The sequence below is a fragment of the Megascapheus bottae genome, chromosome 7 (assembly GCF_031878675.1).
Source record: "Megascapheus bottae isolate mThoBot1 chromosome 7, mThoBot2.hap1, whole genome shotgun sequence".
In the NCBI taxonomy this organism is placed as follows: Eukaryota; Metazoa; Chordata; class Mammalia; order Rodentia; family Geomyidae; genus Megascapheus; species Megascapheus bottae.
The window spans coordinates 2936291-2959306 of record NC_143515.1 but is presented as its reverse complement, the minus strand read 5'-3'; the positions used below and the strand labels follow the sequence as shown (position 1 = coordinate 2959306).

The 23016-nt window shown below is 42.3% G+C and overlaps 1 protein-coding gene across 4 annotated transcripts in view; it reads left to right on the top strand.

Moving 5' to 3' along the window:
- Nck2 (NCK adaptor protein 2) overlaps nt 1-23016 on the top strand; it is a 132347-nt gene that overhangs the window by 88935 nt on the left and 20396 nt on the right. For all 4 annotated transcript variants that reach the window (XM_090336288.1, XM_090336292.1, XM_090336289.1 and 1 more), the window contains exon 3: nt 8812-9053. In XM_090336288.1, coding sequence (XP_090192414.1) covers nt 8828-9053 — 226 coding nt within the window. In that variant the 5' untranslated portion in view covers nt 8812-8827. The remainder of the gene's footprint in view (nt 1-8811; nt 9054-23016) is intronic.

Here is a 23016-nt window from a genome sequence, read left to right as displayed (position 1 = left end):
TAATTAAATGTAATTATGTGTGCACTCGTGTGCATGTGTACACACAAACATGCCAATCCTAGGGCTTGAATGCTCCATCACTTGAGGCACACCTCCATGTCAAGGCCTTTTGGTGGTTAATTGGAGATACAGTCATAGGTTTTCCTTCTCAAGCTGGCTTCAAACTACTATCCTCAGTTCTCAGCCTCTTAAGTAGCTGGCATTACAGAGGTGAACCACAGGTACCTACCTCTTAAGTGAGCTTTTTAAGTTAAAGGTTTAACTACACGTGCTTGGGTTAAGACGCATCCTGGTAGGTACTGTGAGCTATGAAAATGCCCCTGGATGCAAGCCTGTCACAGTAGTCCTGGACAAAGTGGAGACAGGAGAATCAAGCTGGACTGTCCCTCTGTAAAATGTTCTAAATTGAGTCTACAGTACTGTGTCATACCAGTTTTAGAGCACTGTCTTTGAGCATTGCCAAGATTCCTCAGAACTGGAATTGTGGCTCAGGTGGTCGAGTACCTGCCTAGTAAATGTGCGGCCCTGACTTCAAGCTTTAATAGGACAAAAAAAAATTGTTGGCTGTGAAGTGATTAAAGTTTTCTTTCCTTTTTACTGATAGGTGTAAGCTAATACAAATACCCCTGGAGTTCCTGAAATGATTATATGCAAACCTAGTGGGCCCTGCTATCTCACGTAAAGTTAGGACAGGTGTTGGGCACTTCCCACAATGTCTCATTTAGTCCTTATAAATGCACAGAGCAACTCTGGGAACACAAACAGAGGTCAGAGTGCTCTGGTACCTTCTTTCTAAGGCTACTCAGCTAGGTGGCTGCCAAGGCTGTTTTCCAGGTCTGTCTCCAGACATATGCACGTCTCAGTGGTAGACTGTGAGGTCATAATATTTTACCTTGATCCAACAAAGACAAGAACAATCATGAAAAGACCCTCTCCAAGATCACCCCCAAGAAGGCCAACTGAAGTCTTACTGGCTGGCTCAGAGTTCTGCTCCATAACTCTCGGGAGCCAGAACTGGCTTGTTCTTGAATAGCAAGCAGTGTGTGTGTGGTACGGGGGCGGAGGGTTTCCACTGTCTGCAGGAGAGGAGCAACGAAAGGACCCCTACCAATTAATTCTGTGCTATGTAGTCAGGGCACTTTTACCTCGTAACTCCTTTGAGAGCTTCCCTTTAGCTCTTTCCAGTAAGATACTCAAAATCAAATCCTCCCATGAGTCATGCCTGGAAGAGCAGGAACTATTGCTGTTTCCCTCTTAGTAATTTCACTGGTTCATTTATTGAAAGAAATTGAAATTCAGTGCTTATCAGTACCCATCTTTCCCCTTGGGATTTGTTTTTAATCTGCACAGCAAAATTCTGCCCCCAAATACCTCTTTTGAGATGGTAAGAATACTAACTAAAGCTAGGGAGAGGACCTTTCTAGTGAGCTTGTCCAGCTCCACTGCTCCCTGGCTTTGTGGATTTGGGTGACTTATTTAATATCTTATTTATTAAGTGTATCCATAGGCCTTATCTGTTTCATTGAGGGTGCTGGTAAAAACTTGATGTTCCATGTGGAACAAGTCAAACAGGTACCACATGAGCAGTAGTCACTTAGCAGATATCACAGACTTCTTAACCATTCATTGAACGGTGTCCTCTTTGCTTTTCTTGTGGGACAAGAGCAGAGCAGTGGTATTGATTTTTTTTTCTCATTTACATGTACCATGTTTTTGTGTCATAGGGAGTTTGTAAGACCTTGCCTCATGTCACCACGTAATTAACTTACAGAGAGTTAGAACAGCCATGAGATTCCATATTGTGTCCTAGTTAGAGCTGAAGTGCATGAGCTGTAATTAGTGATACTTGCTGTAAAAAAAAAAAAAAAAGCCACCAACTGGCCTCTCTGTTTCCCCACAGGAAACCAAAGGTTCGTGCCAACTCTGGTCACATTAGTTGGCATCTGACAAGTCTGATCTACCACACAAGTTGAAATTTTAATCAAGAGTTTTCGTTGCTTCTAAGACACTCTCATGAGTCACTCTCCTTAATCAAAAGTCAGTTTTTTTAAATATTTGCAAATACATGCCACAAGAGAAGGAAAATTGTAATAAGTGGGAAAAACAAAAATTGTCCCTTTCTTTCCACTGACATCGGCATAATTGCTCTCTGCATCTGTTTCTGACCTCTTCAGCAGCATTGTCAAAAACTTGGGGATGTGGCACAACAGTTCTCTTACAGCTGTGATGAGTTTCACCAGATGTGAGTTGGTGTGGGAGTGGTGTTAGGTCATATGGGCCACGTTCATTTTGGAACTTTCTAGAGATTTCTTTCATCCTTTGGCAGCAGAGTAGTGCATCTGAATCGTTCTCTAAGTCTTCTACCTGTCTCTTATCTACAAGGACTTTGGGGGTTACATGAAGCAATCCTGGATAATCTGTGATCATCTCCTCACTTCACATCTAGGGAAAATAATCAAGAGCCCTGAATTCACCGTGGCTACACAAAAGTCAGGTGCTAGGGTTAGGGCAGCTGTCTACACATTTACACATTTACTATTTCCTTGCATTTTGAATGTGTTTCTATAAACCAGCAGGTTACATTTCCTCTCCTAAGGAATGGTATATCCCAAACCTGTCTAGTGAAATAGATGATATCATCTGAATAATTCTGAAAATGTGTCAAAAAAACAAAAGGATGTCTCAACAGTTACCTCACCTCTCTCAATCAGTTATCAGTTCAAACACATGTCCACATCGTATTTTTCTGAAATTTCAAGTAACTGTCTTGGACTTAGAATATTAATTGAGGTTGTTTTGCCAATTTGTCTATGTATGCATGCATGTCTCTCTCATTAGGTGGATGCTTCTTCTGCAAACTGAGGTGACCACTCTGATTGTGGTCTTTTCTGTAGCAGGCCAGGATGGTTAGCCAATAGACAGATAAATGAGACAGATAAATGTTAACTTTAAAACAAATAAAAAAAGGTGGGCCGGAAGTTTGGCCTAGTGGTTGAGTGCTTGCCTAGCATGCACGAAGACCCGGGTTCGATTCCTCGGTACCACATACATGCAAAAAAGCCAGAAGTGGTGCTGAGGCTCAAGTGGTAGAGCTCTAGCCTTGAGAAAGCCCAAGGACAGTGCTCAGGCCTTGAGCTCAAGCCCAGGACTGGCAAAAAAAAAAAAAAAAAGGTTAACTTTTCATCATCAATCTGCCTTGTATTTGAGCTTCCATTAAACCAGATAATGAGCAAAACAAAACAAAACAAAAAACAAAAAACAGTGTCAACATGTAATGGGGCCTTAGACAAGTGGACAGATCATCTCAGGTAGCACTGGTAGTAAGCAAAGGCCCTGTAAGAAGTGAACTGAGAGAAGGACAGTTAGTTGTGCTGACATTGGTGGGGAGTTGAAGGAAGGCGTTTCAGAAAAGATGCTCAGTTTCTCAGAACTTTGTCTCATCTGTTTGTCCCCCTTTACCATTTTAGAAACACCTGTGACTATTTGTGGTAGCAACACTGACTTTTATGCATAGTGTGAGTAATGGGATTGGTTTTAGAAAGTAGAGTCTAAGAATATAGAATCTGTTATTTTAGAGGACTTTATTTAGGACTACTGAACCAGTAAAGATTCTATAGCTCTTTTATTCAGTTTCTGAAAATTTGCCTGGCTTGTGAAGATCTTTGAGAGCTGCTGTTTTACATCATAACTTTGAGGATTTTCCAAACTCTGTTTTAGAGAAGTCATGTGACATGTGAGATATGATGTGTTGGGGTTTTATTTCTCGGTCCCTAGCGACCCGCAGGAGAGATAGAAAGAACATGCCCTGACCCCAAGGAGCTGAGAAACGAGAGGGCCGACTGACTGCCCCCAGCCCTCCCTTGTCGGAGGACAATCAGATGTATCGGGGAGACCTGTCAAGGCAGGAACTTGATTATTGAGGAAGTACGGTCAGCTAATATAGGATGCAGGAGCCAGTCAGCACAAAGGTGGGCAGGGCGGTGGGAGGTAGGTAAAGAAGGGGAGTCAGGTGCTGTCCGAGAGGGCGGAAGTGTTTGGGGTCAGTCCCAGAGGTAGCCTTACTTTACATCACAAATCACAGCCATGCCTTCCAACCAGGTGACAGGCAGGGTGGGTCCCAAAACCAGGAAATGAGCACTGGGCCATGAGGTAGGCTTCCTTTCTGTTTCCCTGATGTGCCATGCCCCACAATGATGTGGTTTTAGAATATTAGGTTTGTTCACTTTTGTCCCTGGAGGATAGATAAACATGGTGAACTTCATTAGCTGTACTTAACAAAGGCAAAAATTAAAAGTTCCTTTAATTACCTTTGCTGGAAAGAGAAATGTGACTTATTTTTCAGTATTGATCCCTATGCACCTATCCTTAGACAAAGTCAGTGTACCATCGGTACACTCGGTAGTTATAATGTGTCATTTCAGATGTATGTTCTGTTTTCAAACAGGCTTTTTGATTTTTGATGTTGAATCGAGTGTGCATAGCTCAGATTATTGTGGAATAGTGATTCATCTCCAGTCCCTTTCTGTTTTAGTCCATTCTGCTCTGCATTATAGGACATTATTCTGGCAGTAAACATATATTTTTGAGCTTCTGAACATCAGTCACCTAAGGGAAGCCTGGGAGGAATCTCATCTGGGCAAGAGAATTGGGTTTATCTAGCCTTTGCAATCTTTTTGGCAAAGAGCAGATATGGCATTACAGAACTACAGGTTGATTTATTTTGTTTTATCTATGCTTAGTTACAACTTGGCATCAAAGCAAGAAGCTGAATAGATTCATAGTTCACTGAGAGGCAGAATACTAATTTGTATTCAGAAAGCTGAGCTACATAAAAAGTTTGTGAAAACACACATTTTCAGAAAAGTATTTAGGGATTGGATGTTCTTAAATGTTTACACTTGCTCTGCAGAAGATGATTGGCTGCTCCTGTGAAACATTCTCACTGGACTGATAGTTGTGATTGGCTATCTGAAGTAGTATCACTGGAGGGAGGGAGGCAGTTTCTGATAGACTAGCCCTCTGAAACAACTTCATTGGGAACCAGGTAGTTGTTGACTAGTAGAATTCTCTGTTGTGGTGCAGCTGATGGGCCTTTATTATCTTTTTTTTTTTAAGTCAATCCTACTATACAGCCTACAACTTACTATATTCCTTAGTCTCCTAACACTAGGATTACAGGTGTGTGAACCACTGTTCCACCTTTAAGCCATTTTTATTCAAGAGTGGGGACCATTAATTAATTTGAATAGGATCATAACCTATTGCTATGGCCAAGAGTCTTTTCTAGATGTGCAGAAGCTAAATTTCCTGGATTGGAATAGGCCTATCAACAGATAGACCACATATTATACCACAGCCAGCCCAGTACCCAGAAGTAGCTGCTGAGCACTGATTTGGGGAGCCATATGGAATCCGATGGGTGCTGTTTTTACACAGTTTACTGAATCACTGTGATCCTCAATCTCTGAAAGACAGTGCTGCCCAGAATTAAATCATGTGTTCATGGTAAGACAGAGGTTTTACTTCCTAGCTCCTCTGTTGTGTCTTCATTGCCAGAGTGCTCACAGACCTAGAGAAGAGAAGCACCATGAGGAGGCAGTGACTTGAGGTGTTTTTTTCTTTGTTTTTCTAGGCTAGGGTCTGCCAGAATCACTTGAGAAGTAGGGAAAGAGGGTGGGAAATGGGTCTTTGAACCTCTTGTAGAGATTTTGATAGAATTGGCTGGGAACAGAGCTCAGAAACTGGTATTTTAAACAGCTTCTGCATGATGTCCATGTGTGTTGAAATGTATCTGCTTGACCAGCACCTTCCTTTACTGCTCTTCATGCAGAAGAAAATCGATAGATAAGCTTTGGTTGGCTAGATCTTGACTGGCCTAATTGATGAATAGTTCTTGTTAAAATTTAGAAGTTGTGTAATTAAGAAATAAATTCAAATGCCATACTCTGTGACTTGTCTGCTACTGCTATTGTCTCTGTCCGTTACTTACAATGAAAATCTACTTTCAAAGGAGCAGACAGGATGGTAAGATATGTGAGCTGCATAGTATAGACCTGAGATTTCCTGAATGTAAGTAACGGATTGTCTCTACTTTTCAAATAAGCTTTGTGTAAATTCTACCCCTTTGGACATTGTGTACATTATGCAGCAGGCTTACAAGAAGAAATTTCTCTTTTCTAAAAGGTTTGGTCTGTAAATGTGGAATCAATGAGAAGAATATGTATTATTTATAAGTGTCTTCTGTGTAGAATTTGGATATTCACGCTTTCATGAAATCAGTGGACTCTTATAAGGTGGCCAGAACACTGTAGGAAAGGGTGAATTCTCATTATCTCTACTGCTTGAGTCATACCTCATCACTTTTTCGTGTATATGTGTGTGTATGTGCGTGTGTATGTGTGTGTGTGCATGTATATACACAGATACAGACAGAGACACGCACAGACCCACACACACACACCACACACACACCACACACACACCACACACCACACACACACACACACACACACACACACACACACACACACACACACACACACACACACACACACACACACACACACACACACACACACACACACACACACACACACACACACACACACACACACACACACACACACACACACACACACACACACACACACACACACACACACACACCCCAGTACTGAGGCTTCAACTCAAGACCTGGGTTCTGTCCCTTAGCTCTTTTGATCAAGGCTAATGTTCTACTACTTGAGCTATATCTCCACTTCCAGATATTTTGCTGGTTAATTGCAGGTAAGTGGCATACAGAATTTTTGCCCAGGCTGGATTCTGTGATTCTCAGCTCTCAGCCTCGAGTGCCTCGTTACTGTGGTTATTTTTATGGTAGAGTCTCATGCCCTCTGCTTCTGCTGGCCCGTACCTTGATCTTCCTGTTTACCTTCCCACTGTAACTGTGATGGCAGTGCCACTCAGCTCTCTGTCTAAGATGAGATCTTACTAACTTTTCTGCCCACACTCGACAGGAATTGTGATCCTCTTGATTTCTGTCTCCCAAATAACAGCAACTACAAGTGTGAGCCATTAGCTGCTAAACCTTGCTGGTTGTTTTGCTTTGTTTTTATTAAAGCAATACTTGTCCATGTTATACCCAGACAGTATAGAGTTGCTGAAATATATTAGTTTTTTTTTAGCAAACTAATTCACTTTTAACAGTTTTATTGTTTACTAATTCCCAAATTGACTTTACTAGCCATTAGTTATGTTATATCATGTTTACTTACTAGTTGTTTGAGTAAGCTAAGCTAGTAGGTCAAAGTTATAAACATGTATGAAACTACATACAGGGTCATAGGCATATAAACACGAACAAATTGACTGAATTATGGTTTACTCAGGGAAGGATTGTAATGGTGTAACTTCTCTGAACAACTAATAAACATTTTCTGAAACGTGTATTGTCAGGGACGTGGGTATTTAGAGGCGGAGTATAGATGAGTGGAGAGAAGAGTAGATGAATACAGGGATTACACAATGTACATCCAGGTGACTTGAGGGGAAGCATGGGGTTTGGAGAGATGGGTGACAGTGATGAAAGGGTTGACACTGATAAAGATTCATTAGACACATAAGCTGATTTGCTGACTGGAAAGTCCTGTGAAACTACTTAAAGATACTTTTTTTTGCTTGGTTATGGGGCTTGAACTCTGGGCATGGGCACTATCCCTGAGCTCTTCAGCTCAAGGCTACCACCCCACCGCTTGAGCCGCAGCACCACTTCTGACTTTCTAGTGGCTAACTGGAGATAATAAGAGGAGTCTCATGGACTTTAGTGCCCCAGCTGGCTTTGAACTTCGGTCTTCAGATCTCAGCCTCCTGAGTAGCTAGGATGACAGGCGTGAGCCAACATACCCAGCTGCTTAAGAGTTTGTTTTGTTGTTGTTGTTGTTTTTTGTTTTTGTTTTTGGTGGGTCATGGCGCTTGAACTGGGCCTAGGTACTGTCCCTGAGCTCATCAGCTCAAAGCTACCACCCTATCCCTAAGCCATAGCCCCATTTCCCATTTTCTACAGGTTGGTTGGAGATAAGAGTCTCGGGTCCTTTTGTGTCTGGGCTGGCTTTGAACCTTGATCCTCAGATCTCAGCCTCCTGAGTAGCTAAGATTACAGGCATAAGCCATGGCACCTGGCTTACTTAAGAGATAATTTTAAAAATACTTTTTTAAAAAAGGCCTTATCATTGATTCAGTACTGTTTAAGCACTCTTGCATTATTTAGGGAGTTATTCCAAGGAGTTGCCATTTAACAAGGCACTTTATAAATACAATATATCTTTATTTCAACTTTATTTCACCAGTGTTTCCACCAAGTTCCTTCTTCTGTTTCATGCCAGGAGATGGCATTGTGTTCGTTCCACATTCATTCTAATATGAATTTGTAGGAGTTGTTTGTGTGTTGTATTTTAAATTAAATATTTCTGAATTTCAGCATAGACTGAGAAAATGAATGTGACCCTATTGGCTGCCAGGAGCCACTTGTGACTAAATCAAATGAGTACATTCACATATCATTGTGTGTTGCAGGTTTGTTTGATGTTGGTAGAATTCGTGGGAGTCCTAGTATACAAGGAACAGTCAGGCAGAATTTCTTTTATAAAGTTGCCGTTCCTAAAGAAAACAGTAAGGCTTGTTAAAAGAAGGTCATTTCAAGGGTGAACCTTTCAAAGTTCTGCAGAGTTGTGAGAAGAGCTCTGACATTCTCTTGATGGTTCAAGTTGGTCAAAGCGATTCTCTAATGAGTGTCTCCAAACGTTTTGCTGGCAGAAGGACTCGATGAAAGATGACAGAAGAAGTTATTGTCATAGCCAAGTGGGACTACACGGCCCAGCAGGACCAGGAGCTTGACATCAAGAAGAACGAGCGCCTCTGGCTGCTGGATGACTCTAAGACATGGTGGCGAGTGAGGAATGCGGCCAACAGGACAGGCTATGTGCCATCCAACTATGTGGAGCGCAAGAACAGCCTGAAGAAGGGGTCCTTGGTGAAAAACCTCAAGGACACACTAGGTGAGTGCTCACCCAGGGTCTCCAGCCAGGCTTCTGCCTGACCTGAACAGGGGAAGCCTTGGTCTACTAGGTAGGATTGATCCTCTTTCCATTTCTTTGTTTTTGTTTTAACTTAGGGCCAGGGAGCTCTCCATTAGCTTTTTTGTTCAAGACTGGTGCTCTTCCACTTGAGCTACACCTCCACTGGTTAATCGGAGGCTTTCCTGATCTGTTTGCCTTTCAACTGATATCCTTGGATTTCAGCCTCCTGAGCAGCTAAAATTATTGGTGTGAGCCACCGTGGCTTCTTTGCTCTTTTTTTTTAAAGATCTGTTTAAATATTGGCTTCCTCCTAGTTGTCTTTTCTACAATCTGTGAGAATTAAGGATCAAGAAATAGAAATACATTTTTTCTCATTGTCCTGTGATGTTAGAATTCAGGATTGTTGTATGCTTTGGATTCCTGCACAAGTGTCTGTCTCCTGCACCAAAATTCCAGAGGATCCTGAGATGGAAGTACTACCCAGAAGTGTCACTCTGTCCTTCCTTGAACTCTTTTCTTTCCTATAAAAAAAATCTCATCTACTTGTCTTCACGCACAGAGCATTATTCCTTGAGTTAATGATATTTCATGCTATAGTCCCAGGTACTGTTCATCGGCTGGCAGCTGGAATAAGTGGCATGAGAAGTCACTAGGGTCTGACATTAGATTTTTCCCTATTACCTCTGTTCAGTCATCATGATGTCTGGTTCTCTCCCCTTGTGCCTCTTTTCTTCCTCAGTGTCACTTTATCTTTTGTGCTCGTAATCCCCCCCATTGTATATTTTGTTTTTGTAGGGTCTTACATAGCACAGGCTAGCCTAAAAATTAAAATCCTCCTGCCGCTATCATCCTAGCACTTAGCACTAGGATTAAATGCCTGTACTGTCATGCCTGGCTCAGTATATCTCTTCTTTAAAAATACCAGCATTCTTCAATTATGATGTCTTTTTTCCTGATGCTTTTATTTAATCCTAGTGACCACCCTGAAGTACTAATCTAACTAACAGGTTTCAACTCTGTTAACACTGGGAATTAAATTCCAACTCAGGGACTGTAGGAGGAGATGCTGAAACCATATGTGAAGTGTTACACTTGGTGCCAGACATGCATATTGCCACATGATGTGACATGAGTGGCGCCCAGCTTCCCTTTGAGTGTGCATTGGGCTCACCTTCTGAGGAAGGTCTGAGAAAATTAGTGAGACACCCCCTTTAAATAAAGTGAATGACTGATATGAGCTCACATTTTAGCAATTTTCACCTCCTTGTGTGAATATAAAGTTGCATGTAGCAGGTACTACTAGGTGATCACTTACAGACTGCTGTTGAAGTTAAGCCAGTTTTATCACCTGTGCTATATTTACATACGTTTTGCTTTTTATGACTTGAGAGATTTTTTTTTCTTTCATGGCGGGGGGAGGGAGAAGAATATATAGGGAATTCTTTTTTTTTTTTTTTTTTTGCCAGTCCTGGGCTTGAGCTCAGGGCCTGAGCACTGTCCTTGGACTTTCTCAAGGTTAGAGCTCTCCCACTTGAGCCTCAGCACCACTTCCGGCTTTTTTCTATATATGTGTTACCGAGGAATCGAACCTGGGTCTTCATGCATGCTAGGCAAGCACTTTAACCACTAGGCCAAACTCCCGGCCCCTATAGGGAATTCTTGAAAGGAAAATTACATGCCAGATGTAGTAGGTGTTGGAAAATATGTATTTTTCATTTTCTGCAACCCTGCAAAGCCTAAACTGTCTTTTTAAAATCATTGAAAGCCTTCATTTATTGGGCGGTATTTTTGTGTTATGACTGAGGTTTCTTCCTCACGATTGGGGGTAAAAGGCGAGATATTTTTTGGTAGCTATTTTGTGTAGATCATACTAGGTAGGTGTCTATCTTGGATTTTGAGGCCGATGTAGAAATCCCGTGTTCCCTTGGCATTCTGATTCTATATATGCTGATGTCTCTTGCCTTAAGGCTCTCTCTCCTTTGTCTCTCTTATTTTATTCCTTTACATGCACATATCATGAGAAAGAAGCACTCCTTTCTTCTTCTTTCAATGGGTACATGAAGAAAGCATGAATGAATACATTAGAATTTCCTGAAATTAGTTATATTTATCTTTTTCAATTTCAGCCACTTATCCCAAACTACCTTGTTGGTTTGTTTAATCTGCCTTGAAAAGAAAAAAAAATATTTTCAGGGTTCAATTGACGTATGAAATGCCCCCCAACTGGTAGGAAGTAGTAAAAGGCAAAGTGAGCCCTCCAGGTTATGTAGAAATTCCTTGAAATGACTTGTCCTTTTACTTATTCATTTCCTTAGAATGAGAAAAAGACAAAGCCTCAAAATGAAACTGTGAGCCAGGTCTTCCAGTCATTGTGCTCATTAGCTTTTTCCCTGAGCTGTGATCAATTTGACAAGTTCACGTAGCCCCTCTCTCAGGTGCACCCACCTCCTCCACCCTAGACCCCGACAGATGGCCACCCAGCTCTGCTGGAGCATGTTCATGTCTAGAGTGGGCCAATTCCATTTTTGGAGAACACAGATTGTTAGAAAGCACTTCCTTAAATAGAATGAAATTTTTACATTTCTTCAACTTCCTCTCCTTGGCTCTTATTTTGCCCTCAAGGGCTGTGCTGAGCTCATCTTCTTTTGCAGACTGGCAGCTCTCCCATGGGCTTCAGGCCCACTACCGGCATGCATTTCTTCGGAAACATTTGCATGGAGTATGATATATAATTCGAGTGTGTTTCATATGTCCTGTTCACTGGTAGCCCTTGGAGATGAATGCTCAGGCATCAGAAACACGGTCCCCATTTTTAGTATATCTTTTGGTTTAGATACTCATTAGAAGGCTTGCTATATACTGGACAGATTCCTTGTTACCTCAGCTTGAGTTTTGCATGTGTGTTCTGTTGTACTATTTGAAGCATTATTGCATAGAAAGGGTAGCGTCCCTGATAATCCATGTGGAGTAGTGTCTTTTTCCCCTGTAACCCGACTTCCATGCAGAGAATGTAGGCATGAAGGAAGGCCAGAGGACCCAGTAGCCCCTTCTGTCTCCAGGTAGTCTCTTTTACTAAGATTGGAGCCAAAGTGTTTATAGCTTCTTCTTTAGCTACTGTCAACCCATGTGTCCCTGTCATCACAGCATGGTTGTTGAGTTGATTGTGCAGACCACAGAAAAGCTTTCTGCTGTGTGCCAGGAGTGAAAGCAGCATTAAAAACAACTCAGTATTATTCACATGTCATTTTACTGCTATGGAAATGCTCTGGATTCTGATGTGCATGTTCATAGAATTTTCTTGTAGATTGCCTGGTTGGGGATAGATTGCCCCTACTAAGGCACAGTGTTTGAAAATGTGAGCTTACACCTAACTGCAGGGACCTGGCTGGGTATGTTTCCCTCCTCTTTTTTTTTTGTTGTGCTAAGGTTGTTAATGAACTTAACTTTGTCACACATAATACTTTGGGTAATTTGAAGAAAACAGTTAACTCTTCTCTGTCTCTCTACCCCATCCCCTTTTTCTTCTCTCCTTTTTTTTCTCTTTTCTCTATCTTAGGAAAGTATTAACCTTCTTGGTGTTTTCTGTTGTTTTGCTTTGCTTTCGGAAAGTGCTAGGGGTTGAACCTAGGGCCTCACATTTGCAAGGCAGGCATTCTACCACTTGAACCAGGTCATGTATTCTTAAAGTGTTTAACATTCTTTTCCTTTAGTAATTTGTAACTGAATAGAACAGTATGAGCTCTTACATGGCAAAACATTTATATACTGGATCTTCTTTCATATTCTGTGTATTACCATGAATAGTCAAGAGAACTTTTCCACAGGTAACAAGGAACAATTGTCAGCAGTGATTTTGGCCAGCAGAATACATTTGATAGTTTGAAATGCTCAGACTTCACAGTTCTGAACTCAGCAGAGAGGTTCCAGGCTGCCATCTGGCCTTGACCTTGCAACCTAACTTACAAAACCATGATGGTTAAGCATTAGAAGAGCACTGTGCTGTCTCTTTTGAAAGGAAGAAGCTGCTCCCAGGGTGGTATTTTTCAAAGATTTCTTGCAAGTTACTGAGGAACAGTTCTACCTGTAACTCTGATAACAGCTAGAGTTCACCACAGCTCCCCGGAGTCAGATTCTCCTTTTAATGGCTCCCTTAGGTACAGGAATCCAAAAGGTTTCATTTATCATTTAGCACTATTCCCACAGAGGGCTGTTCAGAGCCCTATGTGCCCATTGCTAACCACCTCCTTGGGCATCTCTAGGTATGAGTTACTTGCCCCTGGGTTATTCCTCTAGCACCTGTCCCAGTGTGACCACACCCTCAGAACACCCTCTTCAATTCATTCAGACCTGTAAGCCTCTCGGGCTACTGATGGTAACTTCCCAATGTCTGTCTCCAAATAGATTGGACCCTGTTTCGAACTATGGTTTGGGTCAGAATGTGGGAATGGCTCCTGGCAGTGAAATTGACGTGGGGCTCAGAAGTCTCTCCCACTGCAGGCGATTTACAAACCCAGACTCCAGGAGGGAGGGGAGGCCCTTCCTGCATACACTCCAGCAGGGACAATGTTGTCTTTCTGAAACCCAGTTGTTGTTGAATGCACCTGCCAAGTGCCAGCCTTTGTTCTGGATATCAGGTAAACATTGAGAGCATCTATGCTTGCGAGGCCCTGTGAAGCCTGATTTGTCTCGGAATGGGGAGTAGCCTCCTCTAGCTGGAGCCTAAAGGTCACAGTTGGGGAGACATACTGAGGTTGTACCTGTAGAGATCCACACACAGGAGTTAAGTTAGTCTCTTGTCTGGGTGCTCATGAGCAGTTGAATATTTGAACAGAGGTTTTCTGAGGTCCTCTGCAGTGTCGAGGAGAACTTGGGATACAGTAAAGTGGAGGAAGGGGAGACAGGCATGCGTATATATACTCCCCAGAAAGAAGGCATGGAGGCCTAAAGCAGGGCACATAGGGAAATGGCAGACAAGGAGCCATGAGAGAGAGGGAATGTTAGAGAGAGATGGCATTCTCAGGATGCTTGCTTCTCTTCGTCTAGTAACCATTCCCTGCCCTCTGACATGTGTGATGCACAAGATGCTGGATTTTTCTCTCTGCTTTCTTTACATGTCCACTTGGGGCGCTCTCAGACAAGACCCCAGGGCTCCTCTGCTGCACTGTGGAGGAAGAAAGAAAGGGGCATAGGCCAAGCAATTAAGGCAGGTCCAGTCTGGCCTCGGAGCCCATTGGGTGGGTAGGGGCTGGAGGAATGTCATCGACAATCTTGTACCATTTTCAAATGAATCCTCAGCCAAAGGACTCTATGCTTTTGTTAGGGAGATTCGAATTTCTCTGTGACTCTTCTGCTCCTTTCTCAAGTCCACCTTTGGATTCTGAGTGAATTCTGTGAATTCTCCCTTTGTATAAAATATAGACATCTATCCAGTTTCAGTAACTGACATCCTTAACATTTTCTGAACATCAGGATCTTTCAGGACACCATGTTGTTGAAAAACAATGTAATAAGCAAGCCATTGTCTGGTTATAGAAGCTGTGTACTCCACAAAGCCAAGTATTTTCCTTCCCCAGGGCCTGAAGGTCTGTTAGTGTCATTTAGGTATCTCTCATTTTAGTTTTCTATGAAGGACATTACATGTGCTTGTCACATAGTGATTTGTCCTACATAATTTCTTTGCCTTAATGTATTGCCTATAAGGAACCAGAAACATGACCCAGGCTTCAGGGCCAGAGTGGACTAGAGAATGGCTTTGCCTGGGATCAATAATGCCTGTGGCAAATCCCTGCATAAATAATCATGAAAAGAGCAGCTGCTTACAACGTATACCACAATTTGCCCCTTTCCAAGCATCTCGCCCTACTTGTATTTTTCATTCTGGCTACTCGGGGTTGAAATCTGAGGATCATAGTTTGAAGCCAGCCCACCCAGGAAAGTCTGTCAGACTCCTATCTCAAATTAACCAGCAAAAAGCCAAAACTAGAGCTGTGGCTCAAGTGGTAGAATACTAGCCTTGAACACAAAAGCGCAGGGACCGCACTCATACCCAGAAATTAAGGCCAAGTACCAGCACAAAACAAAAAGTTAATATTCCAGAATCCTGTGTAGGAAGAACTCAAGGACTACATATAATTTGGGCCCATAGTAAGCATGTTGATTTGACTTAGACTAGAAGGTATAGTGTCGAGGAATGGGTAAGTGAGAGCATGAATTTAAGAAAGTAGATAACACTACCACAGGCCAGCCTAGATAGAGTTGTTAATTCTAGATGGGACATCTGAGCCCTCCCAGGAATACACTAGTCACTGATAGGATCCACAGAGAACTTTAGCTCTAACCTGAATACTTTCTTGCACCAGGGTGACCATCTAGATTTAGAGGTAAACATCTTTGTGTGCTGTATGTGATATGGGACACAGCCCCAGAGCCAGCAGTACGGACTGTTGCAAAAATCTCAGCAGTACCACGTTCATTTTAAATATGAAAAACTATGTCTGAAATAGCAAAGCTTGAATGTGGTCCCAGGGGTAGATGGCTACAGTGAATTTGATGAAGGTTCATGTTTGTGGAAACCAAACAGTGTTGGAGGGAACCAAGGGTTTTGCAGCTCAGATCAAATGAGTCAGGGGAAATGTTAATTCTGCTGTTCTTGTAACTTTTTTATGCTGTTATAATAAACCTACACCCTGGAGTGGCCTAGAGACTACACTATGCCAGGAAGTCAGATAGCCACCTAGGACGTGCTGTGACTGGGCTCCCAGCTCTCGGAGCTTCAATGACTTCAATAGTTGCTACAGTGACTTCAGTTTGGCTCAGGCCTTTCAGACATAAGCATGTATCACCAAGTGTCTGCTTCAATTAGACCTGAAATGTAAAGGAAACAGCATGCTCCCATGATCAGCTGATTGTTCTCAGTGGTTCCCCTAAGAACTGAGAGCTTCATTGGTTTACAGAAAGTCCACAGGCTCTCTTCATGTCTGTAGGGTACAAGCGAGGAAACCCCTGCTGGATTTCCCAGCTGGGTTCTGAGCAGTTCAGTCCTTTCTCTTTGGTTATAATAGAGGCAAGGGACCTACATGGAATCCTAGGCTCCCAGACTCACTGGTTGCTAGTTGTAAGGAATTCTCATTTAGAATTATAGGATGATGGATCTGTCCTTGTGCTGATGAACAGACTCACAGGTCTCATATTCAAGTAATGAATCCATAGCTTCATTACCGAGGAAGTGGGAGTGAGCTGGGGCTCCCCTCCCCCCTTTTCATCCCTGAGAAACTGCTTCTAAGGTACTACATTCTCCGCTGAGTGACCTTTGCAAGTAATAACTGAAGGCTTTGAGATAGGGATGTGTTAGACATGATGTAGAGATTGGCCCCATGTAATAGGGTGTGTATGGATCTGAAAGGGGAGTCTTGTCAGATGTTGTTATTTCATCTAGTAGGGATGATATGAAAGGAGGAATAAGTAATACTGCTACAGTATCCTGCCTGCCTCAGTGGATGCTAGAGCAGAGTTGTAGTTTAGCCACTGGACATTCAGAAAGCATCATAGTGGTCAGGAGCAGGAGGACTCAACATTCAAGTTCAGCCTTTGCCATCTGGCTTCTTTGGGTTTCTGACCTCTCTGAACCTCCTTTACATCACCTGCATAATGGGATAGGTCTTGTCACTGAAGTTCTGAGAATTAAAGGAAGTCATCACGAAGATGATTCTGTTCTGGGCCAAGGCCAAGACAGGGGAGAGAGCCCTCAGTTGATGGAGGGGGAGAACAGTTAAGAGATTGGCTGGGTACCAGTGCTTGGGCACCAGCTATCTGTATGGCCAGCTATCATATGCCTGTGAAAGGAGGTTAAAAGTCAGTGGCCAAGGTGGGCAATGCCCACTGCTGGAAAACTTTGATGTTAGGGTGCCTGACATCAAAATGGCCTGGGCAGCAGAAGTGACTCCATTTGAAAGAGAACCCGAAGTATTCATGTGGCTGGTACAATATGGTCTCCAGGTCCTCTTCTTCATGATGAGACTAGAAAACCGAGCCTGGACTGAGCAGAGACTGACCACAAGGACTCAGAGCAATGGAGGATGTCCCAAGCCCTGAGCTTAGCAGCTAGCATGGGAGGAGAGAGGAGAGTTGCGAAGGAAAACCTCTAGACTCTGCTGACTTTATAGAGGATACCGGAAGTATTACCCACAGATGACTTGAGAGCTTTGAGCCTGAATAATCCACAGTAGTGAGTTAGGGAATTAGGGAAGCAGAAAGAGAAACTGAGTTGGACAAACTATGTGATCTGCACTGAGGGCAGGATGTCCAGGGGAAATCGCAAATCAGATGCTTCAGGCATAACTCTAGCTAAGAGAACTCAAATCATTCTGAGTTTTTTGTTGTTGTGTTAATTCAATTTTAATGTCGGGGTAAAGTACACAGGGGTTGTAGTTACGTACATATAGTAGTGAGTACATTTGGTCTTGAACACTGTTACCCCTTCCTGTGTTCAGCATCATCCTGAGTTTTGTCACAACAGACTGTCTTAGTTTACTTTCTGCTTCTATATCAACATCAAAGACTAGGTATAATTGGTAAAGAAAATGAAATTATTTCATTTTGGAGGCTGAGAATTTCTATTGTATTACATCTTCTCATGGCAGAAGACAGAAGGGCTGAGAACACCATGAGAAGAGAACAAGCCCACTGTTTTGATTAACTATCCACTCTCAGATAGTGGCATTAACCCATTCTTAAACCACTGTGGAAAGATCTCTCTTCCTCACACTGCTGGTTGGCAGTTCATTTCCCAGCCCATGAATTTGGAAACCAAAGCATATCCTGTCTCAGTGGATTTCAAGTTCTTGAGTCATAGAAAGACTATTACCTGGTGGCTACAGCAGTGACATAGGCCTTTCTGAGAGAACTCACATGGTATCTTAGCCATGTTTTTCAAGTATCTCTTGAGCATTGGCTCCATGCCTCCTATCAGTTTTCCAATGCTTTGATGACTTGTTTGGGCGTGAATTCCTACTAAACTCAGAACTTTTGAACTTTGGGCAAGATCTGTCATGACTTTCTGTCAAACGTGTGCATACGTGTACATGCACAAGCGCAGAGGTATATTAGTATTGAAACTTAAACTCGGGCCTCAAGCTTTTGTTTGACTTTCTTGCTCATGGCTGATGCTCCCCAGTTTGAGACTATGTATATGTATGTATATATATATATATATATACATGTATATATATATGTATATATATATATATGTAATCTGGCAATTTGCTGTTTTTTGTTTTTTTTCTGCATAGACTGGCTTCAAACTGTAGTCGTCTAAGTCTCAGCATCCTGAGTGGCTAGGATTATTGGCTTAATCCACCAGTGCTCTGCCCCCCTTTTTTGCATACATATAGAGAGTTTTGAATTGTTAATACCCCCTCAAATAGTGCTAGAGAAAGATGAAGAGAAAGGAGGAAACATCTTCCCCAAATGCCATCCCCATAGCTCTCCCTGTCAAAACGGGCAGCCCAGAGACACCTTGTTATAGCAGGTGATTTCTGGTGCACAGTAATATGCTATCTTCTGTGTCTCCTGCCCTCCATGCTTAGTAGTGCATAGCCTATACCCCAAACTAAGTGGATATACATGTAACAGAAAATCCGAACTAAGTCCCCAGCTGACACTCTGTATGTGAAATGGTCAGCCAGTGATAGGCACTTTGTGCCAGATAGCATCAGACAGCACTCCAGGTTATACATGCATCTTTCATCTTCTCTATAGCCCTAAGAGGGGAGTAACAATAGCCTTATTTTTCATGTGAATAATCAAACATTGGAATTTAAATGATCCACTAAGAGCACACAGTATTGATGGACTTGAAATTCAAGCACAGGTCAGCCTGACTTTAGTCTCTGCTAGGCTATTCAGTGTTAGGAATTAAGAGACTCAGATTAAGGAAAAGAGGGAGATTCAGTGCCTGCCTGCTGGTGTGGTGAGATTAGTGAATTCAGGCCCTCCTTGGCCACCAGCCCTACAGCTGTTTTGATTCTTTGCTATCCTTGTTATAGGCCCTGAAATGCCATTAACATTACTTCATAGAGCATGGCCCCAGCCCCAAGCGATTCACTTTTTAGTAACTGTGCCTGCTTCTTTAATGTCAAAAATAAGAGTCATTCATTCATTCATTCATTCAAATGGTCCAGAAGCTCAGTATCCCAGGGATACCTTTTCTTAAAATAGATTTGTATTTTGGCTACAAACTTATGAGTGATACAGTATATTGTTTAGGCAGGTATATAACTCCAGCCATCCTTGCCCTTCATGGCTCTTTGCATGAGACAGGTGAAACAGATATTCCTACAATTGTATTTATAAAGTCATTAGTCAGTTGTCCCCACTCTTTCTTTTTTTTGGGGGGGGGATGGGATGAGAAGAAAGAGTCCATGTAGGCCAGTACTAGGGCTTAGATTCAAGACCTCACATTCTCATCTGTTTACTTTACTCAAGGTTAGTACTTTACCGCTTGAGCCACATCTGCACTTCCAGCTTTTTTGCTAGTTAATTGGAGATTACAGGCATGAGCCACAGCACCCAGCTAAAGTCTTAACAGAGTTTTGTTAATATGTGTTCCAGTACTGGGACTTGAGCTCAAGGCCTGATTATCACTTGGCTTTTTCACTCAGTACTAATAGTCTACCATTTGACCCATACACTCACTTCCTAGGTGACTAGTCTTAAAGTCACATGTATTTAAAAAAAAATTGGGGGGACCAGGAGTGTGGCCTAGTGGTAGAATGCTTGCCTAGCATTCACCAAGACCTAGGTTTGATTCCTCAGTGCCATACATTTAGAAAAAGCCGGAAGTGGTACTGTGGCTCAAGGGGTAGAGCGCTGGCCTTGAGAAAGCCTAAGGACAGTGCTCAGGCCCTGAATTCAAGCCCCAGGACTGGGGGGAAAAAAAAGTAATAAATTAAAACTAAAAAATGTTGGATTATATGGAGAAATTTAAGGTAGAGAGTGAATCCTGTGTTTTCATCATTCTATAATAATTGCAGTTAGAATTTGTGTCTGTTTCTCCAGTGTTTCTATACATGCATCGTCAGGATCAAGGTTTACAGATGAGTTCCGGCTTTTCTCAAGATTCGCTGTCACTATGCGGTTAAGCTAGATAAAATCAGGCTCTTCCTGCAGATGTTTGACCTATGCATTCGTCTTAGAAGTCATTTGCTTTCTGCATCAAATGTTCTTTGTCTGTTAAAAAAAAAAATTCCTGTTAGTCATCCCGTATATCATTGAAACGTGCTTCCCAAACTAAGCCATTCTTGGCGAAACCACTTCTTCATTGCAAAAATAGGAAAAAGCCAAGCCACCTCCCAGGGAAGTATGCATGTGAGCTAAGAAAGAAAAATCAAGATGTCTCAATTCTATTGTGACTGTTCAGCTTCTCCAATAATGTGTGAGCCCTCTCTTCACCATGTGAAGCCAACGACTGTGGGTGTTCAGAGTTGCATTGAACACTTCAGGTTTACTTTTCCTTCTTTGTTATACCATCGCCCACTGTGTGAGCTTGCATGATACATCTTGTATCATAATTTAGAATTCATTGCAATGCTGCCTTGCCAGAACATGCACAATAGAAATAGGCTGTCATGTATACTGCCTGAGTACTATGGCAACTTCGACAGTGCTATGGTGCTAGACACTCAAAATAAGCTTAGGATTTGTTTTCCTGTTTCATGAGCTTCTACGTTTTTAGAACTAAATACGTAAAACAACTCAAAACAGATTAGTGGGAGGATAATTAGAGAGAAAATAGAGGCAGATTGCTTTGAAAAGCATTACTAATGGGACAAAAGCCAGGAGAGACTGAAAGATGTGTGGTAGTAAGTAGGGTCTGTACCTTAGAAAACTAATGGAGAAGCTAATTGTGGTATATGTGGAACTCAGATTGTTCCTCCCCTTGGGAAGAGGGCTGGTAACAACCCCTTGTATCCTGATGAAAGATAGATAACAAATCTGTTCGTTCGTTCTATGTCTATGGGTTCTACCAACTATGAGCAGATCAAAAGAGTTAGGGAATAATGGGTCTATAGAAGTAGAGCTGTGGCTCAAGTGGTAGAGTACTAGCCTTGAGTGAAATGACTAAGTCTAGTACTGACTGAAGCATCATCATCATCATAATGAAAAGAAAGGAAAAAAAAGGTAAGGGTCAATAATGAATACATACCAATTTTTAATGTCCTTATTCTATAAGCAATACACTATTAACAATTGTTCACTACATAGTCCTTATGTGATGGAGTGGTGTAAGTTATCTAGAGATGACTTTAGCCTTTTTATACAAGGGGCTTGAGCTAAGTGTAGAATGTGGAATCCGTGGGAGAATCCCCAGTGATGACATCCTAATCACTTCCTAGCTAAAAAGTTACTGACATGGAATCAATGCATGAACTAAGTATGCCTAGAAATGAGAATAGAAATCTTCTCAATACGTTTAGGACTATATTAACCCCACATGGTCTGCACACCTTTTTAAAAAAAAAAACGAAACTCCTGCCCTTCTGTCTAAAATCCACCTTTTATCTACTCCATTTTAGTGTCTGTTCCAGGGAGTGGCCGTAAGGTCACAAGAGGCATTGCTAACTGGAGACATACATGTGTAGGGCTGACTGCTGATCTCCTTGTGCCTGAAACAAGGCTGATTGCAACTCCTGCTAATACCTCCTTCTGCCTGTCGCCTTTCTAACATGATCCACAGCTCTCTGTAGTAGAGTAGACATTGGGAGAGCTCCTATATATGCTGGAGTCTAGTTGGGGACTTGAACCAAAGCAGACGGGGTTGGAGGATGTTTGTCTGCATCTCAACCTCCGTGTTCTCAAGTGTCAGGTCTTGTCCATCTGAGCTACTGTTACTTTCCATCTCTAGTTTTAAATTTGTGGGGTTTGTGTGTGTCCCCAGTGGTTCTCACAGCTGTGATAGGGCAGCTCTCTTTTTGAGGTTGGGGACAACTATGTTTTTTTTTCAAGGAAGCGTGTCAGGCAGTAGTAGTGGTGTTAGCAGAAAATCCTGCTTGCTTTTATGTTTTGATTTCTTTAAGAGACACAACAGTTGATTGGTTAGCTTGTAAAATTTACAAGTGGGTGTTTTTGTAAGTAGAGCATGAATGAATAATAAGTGTGTTGATGAGATGTATAATGTTTAACTTACTGTGCTAATAATAAGAAAGATACAGCAATGACAAAAGTTGACTATATGATGCCCAAAAGGACCACTGGATCCCTTTGTGGCTTTTCCCATGCGTTTCCCCCTCAAATATAAACAGTTTAAAAAGTGAGCTTTCCTTACCGTCAAATATAGTTTTAAAAAATGAGCTGTATTCCACAGTTTAGTTTGCCTGATCCATTAGTTTTCTATGGAGGTCAGGTATTTGGGGTTCAACCAGCATTACTAACATGTCACCCTGCAAAGCCAGAAGCAGGCTGCCAGTTCCCAGGCTAAGCGCTGTCCACTGTGGGCTCTAGGGATGAGGACTAACGTCCTCCAAGCCCTTCTGAGCAGAAGTGAAGAGAAAACACCGAGGATTCTGGTCTTCAAAGATCTTCTGATACTCGTGAGACATAGGCTGCTCTTTTCCTCCTTCCACCAAGACCCCTTTCGTGTTGACTGCATGTCCTCCCCATGTCTATTCATAGGTATCTTTATGTCTCAGCTGCTCCTACCCCCTCCCCACAGTAAGAGATGGGGGTGATAGGGTTGTGGACCTGGTCCCAGAAGCATCTTAAGAGAAAAACATGGATCTAATGAGAGAGACCCACCCCTTGCACTCTGCACTGGATGTGCCTCTGTCACTGCTGACAACAAACTCCGTCAGCTGTCACTTGGACTTGTGTGTATGCCATTCACTGTGCTCAGTGCCATCTACATCCGGGTACAGATGGAGATGCTATGGAATTCTGGAGGCCAGGA